This window comes from Podarcis filfolensis (assembly GCF_964270895.1).
Source record: "Podarcis filfolensis genome assembly, chromosome: 10".
Classification (NCBI taxonomy): domain Eukaryota; kingdom Metazoa; phylum Chordata; class Lepidosauria; order Squamata; family Lacertidae; genus Podarcis; species Podarcis filfolensis.
The window spans coordinates 70,838,781-70,851,164 of NC_139612.1; the positions used below are offsets into that span (position 1 = coordinate 70,838,781).

Below are 12,384 nucleotides of genomic sequence, written 5' to 3' on the forward strand. Positions count from 1 at the left end.
CGTCAAGAGCCCCTCTCAGGGTTGGGGTCCCAAGGAAAGCAGAGCAAGATTTAAAAAAAAAACTATTTTGATTTTCAGTTATAAATTTTTCAGCACAATTCAAAGTGTTGGTGCTGACCTTTAAAGGTCCAGTAGACCTGAAGGAGCGTCTCCACCCCCATCGTTCTGCCTGGACACTGAGGTCCAGCACCAAGGGCCTTCTGGCGGTTCCCTCCCTGCGAGAAGCCAAGTTGCAGGGAACCAGGCAGAGGGCCTTCTCAGTGGTGGCACCCGCCCTGTGGAACGCCCTCCCACCAGATGTCAAAGAGGAAAACAACCACCAGACTTTTAGAAGACATCTGAAGGCAGCCCTTGGGCAGGCTTATATTTGGGCCAATACGGTATCATGAAAAGGACCTGGAGGGCAGCAGGTTGGCAATGGGTGACTTGGCACGTGAACGGTACAAAGGAATTTGGTGCATCTGTCTGTGTCAGCTGCCCCCTCCCTATAGCGGAGACTTGGAGGCGGGCCGTCCAGGTGTGCTCTCACCTTGCAGCTGGGCTGGATGTTGGCAAGGAAGTGGGGGGCAGGGGGTGGGGCTGCACACCGGCTCCCCCTGCAGGCAGATGCAGCTGGTGCAGGGCTCGCCCTCCGGTTCCCACTCGGTGCCGTCTTCAAACTCCACGCTGTCCAGGACACACACTGGTGGGAGAGAGAGAGAGAGAGTTGTCGTCATAGGACTGGTGGCGGGGTCAGTCTGGATGATGCCTGGGGGTCCCTTCCAAACCTGCAATCCTCACATGCCCAAGCTGGATCCAGATCTCTCATCTGGGAGAACACAGGAGGAGTGGCAGTGCCAGATTTAGGTATAAGCCAGTGCCAGATTTAGGTATAATCTAAACAAGCTCTAGTTTAGGGCCCCTCTCTCTTGGCCCGCCCCCCCAAAAAAATGAAAGGAAAAAAAAACCTGGATGTACACTTCCAAAATATAAGATAAAAAACAAATAAAATAAAACATACCTACAGCAACAGTGTTTTGTGTTGTGTAGGCTCCTATGATGTAAGTCAGGAATAGGTAACCTTTGGCCCTCCAGATGTTTTGGCCTACAACTCCCATGATCCCTAGCTAACTGGACCAATGGTCAGGGATGATGGGAATTGTAGTCCAAAACATCTGGAGGACCGAAGGTTGTCTATGCCTGATGTAAGTCATGGGCCCCGCCTGCTAGCCTGCTCCCTAAAATATCACTGGTTTCCTCCTTTCTAAATATAGGGTGCCTGCATTCTGTATCGACTGGTTGGATGGCCACATGTGCAAATGGCTTTAGATACTGATTAGGTTCGTAAACATAGCTGTCAACTTACAGATTTGATAATAAGGGACCAGCAGCCTCAAAAAGAAGGGATCAGCAGCCAAAATAAGGGATTTCCCAGGCACAGGTATGTTCAACTTCTGAGCCCCTCCAAGCCAAAGGCAGAAAGCCCAGCCAGCAGCCAAACAAAGCCTCAAGCGGTGTTCCCACAGCGCAGCAACCCGGCAAAGGGGATGCAGCAAGGGAAACCACCATCACCTCTCCGCTGGGAAGCGCTGAGCAAAAGCGAGTCCCCGGGCAACGTGGCCGATTTGATTGGCACAAGGCATGCAAGCTCCACCCCCCAGTCGTTCTTAGACTCCTTATTGGGTGAGCAACGCAGCCAAGCAACACAGTCGGAGCCTCCTTCCTCCCTGGCCGGCAGGGAGGGAGGGAGAGGAGCTGCTTCCTTTGAAACCCGGGAAATTTAAGGGACATCATCAATAAGGGACAGCAACGGGACACGGCGCTGGGATAAGGGACTTTCCCGCCAAATAAGGGACAGTTGACAGTTCATATATCACCATATAGCATATATTGCACACAAAAACAGTGACAATTTGTTGTTGGCTAAGGACAGCTGGACATAGAAAGGGCCCCATGACCTTCAAGAGCTGAGGGCCTCACCAAACCAAAGTCCATCCAGGGTTCAAAGCTCACCTTTGCAGAATGGGCAGCACTGCCCTGGGTCTTGGACGGGCTGGGAGCAAGTGGCGGGTGGGCACAACTCCTGCTGGCACCGGACGTGCCCATCCTGTAGACGGGAAAGAAAGAAATCAGCGGAATCTCGCAAGACTCTGGCTCGGAAAGTATTCGCTCGTGTTTACGGGCGTTTTGAGATCGGTGCGAGTTGCTCTGAGGGTTAAGATTTTTCGTGAATGGATAAGGAAGCAAATAAATTTGACACACTGAGTTCCTTGGAGGGGTGTAAAGGTTAGAATAAAGATAATAAACGAAGCCGTTGTCACCCACCCCAAAGAAGCAGGGGGTGTTTGCAATAAGGGAAGTGACAGGAAAGTGTGCACTGGAAAGTGTGGGACTTGCTCCGACGCGACGTCATCTAATCTCCCCACAAGCAGGTCAGAATGAATGGGCATGAAATAAGGAACTTCGTCTAATCTCCCCACAAGCAAGTCAGAATGAATGGGCATGAAATAAGGAACTTCGTCTAATCTCCCCACAGGCAGGTCAGAATGAATGCTCATGAAATAAGGAACTTCGTCTAATCTCCCCACAAGCAGGTCAGAATGAATGGGCATGAAATAAGGAACTTTGTCTAATCTCCCCACAGGCAGGTCAGAATGAATGGTCAGGAAACAGGTAACTTTGTCTAATCTCCCCACAGGCAGGTCAGAATGAATGGTCATGAAATAAGGAACTTCGTCTAATCTCCCCACAGGCAGGTCAGAATGAATGGTCATGAAATAAGGAACTCCGTCTAATCTCCCCACAGGCAGGTCAGAATGAATGCTCATGAAATAAGGAACTTCGTCTAATCTCCCCACAAGCAGGTCAGAATGAATGGGCATGAAATAAGGAACTTCGTCTAATCTCCCCACAAGCAAGTCAGAATGAATGGTCATGAAATAAGGAACTTCGTCTAATCTCCCCACAAGCAGGTCAGAATGAATGGGCATGAAATAAGGAACTTCGTCAAATCTCCCCACAAGCAAGTCAGAATGAATGGGCATGAAATAAGGAACTTCGTCTAATCTCCCCGCAAGCAAGTCAGAATGAATGGTCATGAAATAAGGAACTTTGTCTAATCTCCCCACAGGCAGGTCAGAATGAATGGTCATGAAACAGGTAACTTCATCTAATCTTCCCACAAGTAAATCAGAATGAATGGGCATGAAATAAGGAACTGCGTCTAATCTCCCCACAAGCAAATCAGAATGAATGGTCAGGAAATAGGTAACTTCATCTAATCTCCCCACAAGCAAATCAGAACGAATGGTCAGGAAATAGGCAACTTCGTCTAATCTCTCCACAAAACGAATGTTCAATCAAACAGGCCACCTGGAAGCAAGGAGGGACCTGCTGGAGAGAAAGGGATGGTGAAGAACCCCTCCCTCCCCGCTGTGCCATGAGTGGCACTCCCCCCTCTGAGTGCAGCCCCTCCCTGCCCCACCCCTGCTCTACTCACTGAGCATGTGCATTGCAGGCATGGGCTGCCCCCTGCAGGCCGAAAGGTTTCTCCGTTCTGGAAGGGCCGTCCTTCAAATTCACACACTGTCCAGGCGGATCGGGGAAAGGGGAGAGAGGAGCAGGAGGTCAAGCAAATGGCATTTTAAGCCCCCCCCCCCGAAAAAATGCTAAATCAACTGCGGGGTCAGGATCCTGCCCAGTCCTGCCCTTCCCCCAGGACACTCCTGTCCAAGCCCCCACACAACCCACCACCAAATTTAAGCTCCTGAAATTGGCCAAGGATGATGACTGAGACTCTGCCAATGCAGATTCAATTGGCACTTTCTGCCCCAGCTTTCAAATGCCAGCCAAAAACTTTTCTATTCTGCCAGGCCTGCGCAGGCAGTTCAGAATACATCCTTCCCAGCGGCTATAACGGATGCTGCTTTCAAAAAATGCTTTTTATTGCATGGTTTACCGTATTTTTCGCTCTATAGGACGCACTTTTCCCCCTCCAAAAATGAAGGGGAAATGTGTGTGCGTCCTATGGAGCGAATGCAGGCTCCTTGGCTTCAGCGATAGCAACGCGAAGCCTCTGAAGCGCAGAGGGAGAGCTCCCCCCACCGCTCCGAAGGCTTGCGAATGGCCGCCTGAAGCCTGAAGCCCCCGTAGCACAGCCCGAACACCTGCTCCGGGGGCTTCAGGCAGCTATCCGCAAGCCTTCGGAGCGTAGCAGGAGTTCCCGCCGCACTCCGAAGGCTTGCGGATAGCCGCCTGAAGCCTCGAGAGCGAGAGGGGTCAGTGCACACCGATCACTCTTGCTCTCCAGGCTTCGCTTCGCTGGAGAGGTTTTCCCTCTCTGCACAGTTTTCCCTCTCTGCGCAGCGCCCCTTCAGCGAAGCGGGAGGAGAAATGGAAGGGGCTCCGTTTCTCCTGCCGCTTTGCTGAAGGGGCGCTGAGCAGAGAGGGGGAGAATTTTTTTCCCCTGTTCTCCCCCTCCTATGGCCCGGTGCGTCCTATAGAGCGAAAAATACGGTATATTCTTACCGCTGCACACCACTTTGATATATTTTTCTTACGGCACAGTGGTGCACAGATAATTTTTACAAGGAATCAAATATATTTATAGCAACACCTTGAACTTGGGCGGGGAGCTGCTACTTGCCCAAAGATGGAAGGAGGACAAGCTATCTACAAAAGAAGAATGGTTGATAAAGACGAGGAACTATTCCGAACTGGCAAAAATGACCGGGAAAACCAGAGATTGAGAGAACAATAAATTTAATAAGAATGGGGAAATTTTATAAGTGACTGTAAACAATTAAAAACGTTGGCGGGATTTTAAAAACGCTTGCAGTGAAGCGAGAACGATGATAAGAATTGAGTTTTAAGAAAATATGGAGAACATGATACGATGCAGTTTGAAGGACTGGAGAGAAGTTCGGGGATTCTGAGAATCCTGTTTGTAAAATTATTATGATTTATGTATGTTGATAAATGTTAAAAGTGAAAAAGAAAAAGAAAAAAGAACTTGTCTGGGAAGCAGATTGCATACCCTCCAACATTTCTATTCGATAATAGTAACAATAATGATAATAATTTCACTATTTATACCCCCCCCCCAGCAACTCTGGGCAGCTTCCAACATATATATATACCATAATTTCCCCCCCATACAGGGCTGCCATCAGATGGCCCCGGAAGTCCCACAGCTCCATACCCTCCAACATTCCTCTGATGAAAATAGGGATGTTCCTATTTAATAACAGCTATCCATGGAGGCGCAGGTCAATTCTGTGTCCAGGGCAACTGTTTACCATCTCCATCTGGTACGCAGGATGAGACTCTCCCTGCCCGCAGACTGTCTCGCCAGAGTGGTGCATGCTCTAGTTATCTCCCGCTTGGACTATTGCAATGCGCTCTACGTGGGGCTACCTTTGAAGGTGACCCGGAAACTACAACTAATCCAGAATGCGGCAGCTAGACTGGTGACTGGGAGCGGCCGCTGAGACCACATAACACTGGTCTTGAAAGACCTACAATGGCTCCCAGTACGTTTCCAATTCAAAGTGTTGGTGCTGACCTTTAAAGCCCTAAACAGCCTGGGCCCAGTAGACCTGAAGGAGAGTCTCCACCCCCATCATCCAACCAGGACACTGAGGTCCAGCTCCGAGGGCCTTCTGGCAGCTCCCTCACAGCGAGAAGCCAGGTTACAGGGAACCTACTCTCCTTATTATTTTACTATTTATACCCCACCCATCCTGACTGGGTTGCCCCAGCAACTCTGGGCAGCTTCCAACATATACCATATTTTTTGCTCCTTAAGACGCACCTGATCATAAAACGCACCTAGTTTTCAGAGGAGGAAAGGGGGGAAAGCCCTATCTTTGGGGGGGTCAGCTCAAAGTTGTGCCACTTCTTTTGCAGAGGGGAAAAGCTCCGTTTTTTGAGAATCAGCTCAAAGTTGCTGAGCTTACTTTGCAAAGGGAAAAAATCCTGTTTTTATGGGGTTCAGCTCACAGTTCTGCAGCTTCTTTAGGAAAGGAAAGGGAGCCGTTTCTACAGTTCCCAGACAGATAATCTAATCAGCCAGTCCCATGTCGCTGGGGAAACAAATGGCCTCCGCCTGCAGAACAATGGAGGCCTGGGCAAGGGGCAGAAAGGGAGCCAGCAATCGATCACACATTCGATCCATAAGACGCAGAGACCTTTCCTCTTATTTTTAGGAGGAAAACAGTGCGTCTTATGGAACGAAAAATGCGGTGCAGGTTCACTGACTCTCACACCGGAAGAGAGATAAATAAGACAGTCTTCCTTTCTCAGGCTCCATTCAGACAGGCGTGTGAAATATACCAATCACAAGATCAGCATCGGGGAGCATGAAAACCTAACAGGGACTTGTCAGTTGTGCATTAGTCCCTCAGTCATTGCTGCCACCGTGACTGAAGATATCTTTGGCCAGCTTACATAGAGACTCTCAGCAAAGCCTTCGGAGCCAAGGGATTATGCCTTACTGTCCTTCCCATAGCTCTTGGTCTTGGAAGACTTTGCCTAGAAGTTCCTGCTAGCTGGTCTGAGATGCCTCTACAGTCGTTCTTTCTCTGACCACCTGCCATGGTGGTGCAATGAGAAAGGAACCCGGGGGGCCCTCCACTCCGGGGGTGTCTGATAATCACATTGGGGCTGCCCATGGGTTTGCCGCTCAAGTTGCCGTGATCTTTTGACCAAAGCCTCCAGGTATATAACATATTCCGGCGCCCCATACAGGGCTGCCATCAATGGCTCCGGAAGTCCCATAACTCCATCCCCTCCAATGAAAACAGGGACGCCCTAAGGAAAAGCGGGACATTCCGGGATAAAATCAGAAACCGGGACAGCTTCTGTAAATCCGGGACTGTCCCTGGAAAATAGGGACACTTTGGTGGTGGGTGGGTCTGAGACTGGCAACCAGGGCGGATCTCTGAGCGCAGCTGTTACACGCTGGCGAGGCTGCACTGCTGTCAGCAATTGTGCTGCAGCATCCTGCCCCAACTGCAGCTTCCGGATCGGGTGCAACAAGGGAAGCCGTCTAGAGAGCGCTTCGCAGGCCTGATGGTGACGGTGATGTGGGTGGGAGACAACTCACCTTCGCAGGTAGGGCAGCACTGTCCCGGGAGTTTGCCCGGGTGGCTGCAGGACAGCGGAGGGCACTTGGGTGCGGCTCGCTCGCACGAAACCTCCCCGGCCTGTCGGAACAAGCAAAAGGGTTAGGAAGGGGGTTCCGGGGCCATTTTCCGCCCCTTAGCACACACCCTCCCCCAAGAGCGTCTTTGGTCATTCCCTGAGTTGGTGAGGCTCATTGGATAACAATGAGAAGCTGAGACCTTCAACCGGGTCTTGTGGAACTCTCTGCCACTAGAGATTCAGTAGGCACCTTCTGCGCCAGTTTTTAAACACTTGCTGAAATCTCTTCTATTCCACCAGAACCCTGTGTGGACAACTAAGAATGCATCTTTCCACAATGGATTATGATCAACTTCCACTTTTAACTTTTAAAGACGGTTTTATGGTTTTTGAATTGTTTCTATACATTTTTGAGGGGATGCGGGTGGCGCTGTGGGTTAAACCACAGAGCCTAGGACTTTCCGATCAGAAGGTCGGCGGTTCGAATCCCTGCGACGGGGTGAGCTCCCGTTGATCGGTCCCTGCTCCTGCCAACCTAGTAGTTCGAAAGCACATCCAAGTGCAAGTAGATAAATAGGTACCGCTCCGGCGGGAAGGTAAACGGCGTTTCCGTGCGTTGCTCTGGTTCACCAGAAGCGGCTTAGTCCTGCTGGCCACATGACCCGGAAGCTGTACGCCGGCTCCCTCGGCCAATAAAGCGAGATGAGCGCTGCAACCCCAGAGTTGGCCACAACTGGACCTAATGGTCAGGGATCCCTTTACCTTTACGTATACATTTTTGAATGACGCAGCAGGTTACGAGTATATTTTAAATGAATAAATAATATAAATAACTCCAAGCCGGAGCAGCGTGGAGCGGGAACCCATGCCGCTCCCGAAATGCAAGACTCAACAACTACCTAAATTGTATAGAAATTTATTCATGTATGCGACTACAGAAGCAAGAATTTTACTTGCCCAAAAGTGGAAAGAAGCAGAAGTCCCAGTAAAGGAAGAATGAATACAAAAACTTATGGAATATGCAGAAATGGCAAACTTACTGGAAGAAAAAGAAATCAAGATAAACTTTTAAGAAAAGAATGGAAATGGTTTATTGAATATTTACAGATAAATTGCAAACAGATAAAAGCATTAGCAGGAGTGCAATAAACCGCAGTTTTATTAGAGTATGTATTTACAGTAGATAATTAAACGAGCAAGTTAAAGGAATTTGAATATCCAGAAGATATTAAAAAATAAACTTAAGGAACTGCAGAAAGAGGGGGAAAGAAGCAAGTTTTGAAAGGTCAAATCAATTGTAAAACTAATTAAATGTATAAATTTAAAAAATATAAAGAAAAAAGAAATGCAAGACTTGGCGATGGAAGACTCACCACACAGGTGCAGCGCTTGCAAGGCTCTCCGCTCGGGACCACCTCTCCGCTGCGGTACTCTCTCCCTTCCCACAGACAACCTGTGTGGGAATGTACAGGGTGGCAGGAGAGGATATATTGTTTATTCATATCCTTCCTAACTTGCACTAGCAAGTTTCTTTATGTAGCAGAGTTACATCCCCCTTTTTACATGCACAGCAGATAGCTGGTTGCAGGCTCGTGTGAGCCTCTCTCTATCATACAATTCAATCTGTCTCAGATTGAATTGTATGTTCCTGGTAACTTCTCTTGAAACCCTCTTAAAAGATAAAGACGCCACAATCTTATTCAAAGATGATAAAAGAAGTTTACTCACATCAGTTCACAGTTGGATCCCTGAAGGCAGACTTGGTTGCAAATATGTACATTGGATCTACCCCATATGGGGGAATAATCCCAGTGCTTCTGCTAGCTGAGAGCTAGCAGAGCGGTCCTAGCTAAAAGCTGCTTAAATGAAGAAGGAAGATGGAAAAGGAGAGGTGTGCTGCGTGACTCGCTCTTTTGTTACCTGGACAGGTGAGGTCACGCCCACCTTCACATGCAAAAGGAAGGATGCTCCAGCCAGGAGGAACAGGAAGTTTCGACTGGCTGGACCAAACATTCCCTTGCATGTCTTCTCTAGGATTACAAGGAATGCTGTACTTGACTGCCTCTCCTGGATCACATCCCACAGCCTGGAGGCACCAGGACAAGAAGAGTCTGTAAAGGGCTCTGAGTTCGAGATGCAGGGGACAGCCTCTTAAATAATCTCCTGGGACTCACCATCACAGACGGGGCAGCAAGTCCCGGGGCGAGGGGGTGCTGGGTGGCGGCAGAGACTGGCGCAGTGCCTCCTTTTGCAGACGGCGTGACCTTCCTGGGGGCACGGGGAAAAACAGGGGGGAGGGAGAGAATGGAATTGGTACCTTTCAAGGGAACTGTCTTGCAGGGCCACAAAAGCCCCTTCCTCCCATTTTATTTTATTGATAATAATATTTATTAATTTTCAATTATATTCCAGTAATAGCCTCATTAAGGGACGCGGGTGGCGCTGTGGGTTAAATCACAGAGCCTAGGACTTGCCAATCAGAAGGTTGGCGGTTTGAATCCCCACGACGGGGTGAGCTCCCGATGCTCGGTCCCTGCTCCTGCCAACCTAGTAGTTCGAAAGCACGTCAAAGTGCAAGTAGATAAATAGGTACCGCTCTGGCGGGAAGGTAAACGGCGTTTCCGTGTGCTGCTCTGGTTTGCCAGAAGTGGCTTAGTCATGCTGGCCACATGACCCGGAAGCTGTACGCCGGCTCCCTCAGCCTATAGAGCAAGATGAGTGCCACAACCCCAGAGTCGGCCACGACCACAGCGCCACCCTCGTCCTCCTGTCTAAATGAGTACCTCTGGGTTATTTCTTGATCTCCGCTTGCAACATTTTCCTGACCTTACCAGGCATTTGCACTTCAGGCAGGGGTCCGAGGATGGGGTCCACTCTTCATTGTGCTCACGCCGGGATTCTCCGTCCAGACAACCTGTCAGGGTCCAGCAACGCAGAAATATCAGGTGGGCTTCAACTGGGAGGAATCCCAAAGTGGGCAGTAGTGGGGTGGTGGTGGGGCAATGGGGTTGCCATAGGGGGCTCTGGGAAGCGGCAGGGGGGTGATGGCAGCAATGATTTAAGACCTGAAGGAGCGTCTCCCCGCCCATCTGGCTGGATTTCCCCAGCCACTCTGGGCGGCTTCCGACAAAACACTAATATACAATAACCTATTAAACATTAAAAGCTTCCCTAAACAGGGCTGCCTTCAGATGTCTTCTAAAAGTCTGGTAGTTGTTTTTCTCTTTGACATCTGGTGGGAGGTCGTTCCACAGGGCGGGGACCACCACCAAGGAGGCCCTCTGCCTGGTTCCCTATAACTTGGCTTCTCGCAGCGAGGGAACCACCAGAAGACCCTCGGAGCTGGACCTCAGTATCTGGGCAGAACGATGGGGATGGAGATGCTCCTTCGGGTCCACTGGACCGAGGCCGTTTAGGGCTTTCAAGGTCAGCACCAACACTTTGAATGGTGCTCGGAAACGTACTGGGAGCCAATGTAGGTCTTTCAAAACCAGGGTTATGTGGTCTCGGCGGCTGCCCCCAGTCACCAGTCTAGCTGCCGCATTCTGGATTAATTGCAGTTTCCAGGTCACCTTCAAAGGTAGCCCCACGTAGAGCGCATTGTAGTAGTCCAAGCGAGAGATGACCAGAGCATGCACCACTCTGGCGAGACAGTCTGCGGACAGGTGGGGTCTCATCCTGTGTACCAGATGGAGCTGGTAGACAGCTGCCCTGGACACAGAATTGACCTGTGCCTCCATGGACAGCTGTGAGTCCAAAATGACTCCCAGGCTGCACACCTGGTCCTTCTGGGGCACAGTTACCCCATTCAGGACCAGGGAGTCCCCCACACCTGTCCGCCCCCTGTCCCCCAGAAACAGTACTTCTGTCTTGTCAGGATTCAACCTCAAGCTTGCACCCCAAGTGCAAAATGGGAAGCCTTCACCTCCTTCTCACCCTGGCACAGGGGGCAACATTGTCCAGGGATCTCCTCTGTGATGGCACAGTCCAGCTTTGGGCAGGCGACCTGGGAGCAGACGATGTTCCCATCCTAGAGAGGGAAAAGGGCAAGAGGAAGCGCAAAATGAATAAGGAGGCTGACTGGCTCAGAGATCTATCGCTCACCCCTCCCCACCAACAACCCTCCCGCTCCAGATGACTCGAGAAAGTGAGCCAAGTCGTATTTCCTGCAGGGAAGGGGATAGGGCCCTTAGAATGCTCCCTAACCCTCACCCCTCATTGGCCCTGCATTGCACCCCAAGATTTTCAGGTTGGCTGGGACATATCCTTAATCCTTAAAGACGTCCTTTTTCTTGTATGGATGGAGGATAAAGTTTGGGTACAAAGAGCTCCCTGCACAACCAGCAAAATTTGCATCCTTTGCCCCACCCACTTTGTGGCTGGCCCCGCCCACCACAGGCATGAACTGCATTCTGATTTTTTTTGTGGCAACCATCCCCCCCTGGCACCCACCTGACAGACGCAGCATTCGCAGGGGTCCTTGCCCGCCACCTCGCCACCGTTGGGAATGAGCTGCCCGCGGAAAAGGCAGCGGGTGCAGTCCGGGCAGCAGGAGCCAGCGGCAGGGGGTAGTCCGTGGGTGCAAGGCGGGGGGCATGGCTGGGCAGGGGTGCACACCAGCGCCCCCTCCTGGAGAAAGAGACTCAGGTCACAGAACAGACATGGCAAATGGGCACTGCGACCAGGTGCACAGCCTGAGGTCCAGCTCCGAGAGCCTTCTGGCGGTTCCCTCAGTGCGAGAAGTGAGGTTTCAGGGAACCAGGCAGAGGGCCTTCTCGGTGGTGGTGCCCGCCCTGTGGAGTGCCCTCCCTTCAGATGTAAAGGAAATTGAAATATACTCAGAGTCGCAAACAACTATCCGACTTTTAGAAGACATCTGAAGCAGTGGCGTAGCGTGGGTTGTCAGCACCCGGGGCAAGGCAAGTAATTTGCGCCCCCTAACCCATGGATTTTAGTAGGGGCAGAGAGCTGTGAGTGCGAGCGTGCCCCCCCCAGATGTTGCGCCCGGTGCGGCCGGCCCCCCCTGCACCCCCCAAGCTACGCCACTGATCTGAAGGCAGCCCTGTTTAGGGAAGTTTTTAAATGTTTGATGTTTTATTGTGTTTTTAATATTCTGTTGGGAGCTGCCCAGAGTGGCTGGGGAAACCCAGTCAGATGGGCAGGGTATTATTATTATTATTATTAATAATAATAATAAATAAATTACAAAATTACAAAATTACAAAATTACAAAATTACAAAATTACAAAATTACAAAATTAC

The 12,384-nt window shown here is 50.4% G+C and overlaps 1 protein-coding gene and 1 long non-coding RNA gene across 2 annotated transcripts in view; one reads left to right on the forward strand and one right to left on the reverse strand.

The window, feature by feature from the left end:
- Positions 1 to 12,384, forward strand: part of LOC310743172 — a 204,632-nt gene that overhangs the window by 111,903 nt on the left and 80,345 nt on the right. The window lies entirely within an intron of this gene.
- The window catches only part of KCP (kielin cysteine rich BMP regulator), a 101,906-nt gene that overhangs the window by 53,930 nt on the left and 35,592 nt on the right, over positions 1 to 12,384 (reverse strand). The window contains exons 12-20 of the mRNA XM_083572461.1: positions 11,575 to 11,751; positions 11,059 to 11,152; positions 9,954 to 10,036; positions 9,297 to 9,390; positions 8,496 to 8,575; positions 7,085 to 7,184; positions 3,479 to 3,564; positions 1,993 to 2,086; positions 530 to 682 (exon numbers count right to left, since the gene is read on the reverse strand). Of these exons, the coding sequence (XP_083428587.1) occupies positions 530 to 682; positions 1,993 to 2,086; positions 3,479 to 3,564; positions 7,085 to 7,184; positions 8,496 to 8,575; positions 9,297 to 9,390; positions 9,954 to 10,036; positions 11,059 to 11,152; positions 11,575 to 11,751 (961 nt within the window). The remainder of the gene's footprint in view (positions 1 to 529; positions 683 to 1,992; positions 2,087 to 3,478; positions 3,565 to 7,084; positions 7,185 to 8,495; positions 8,576 to 9,296; positions 9,391 to 9,953; positions 10,037 to 11,058; positions 11,153 to 11,574; positions 11,752 to 12,384) is intronic.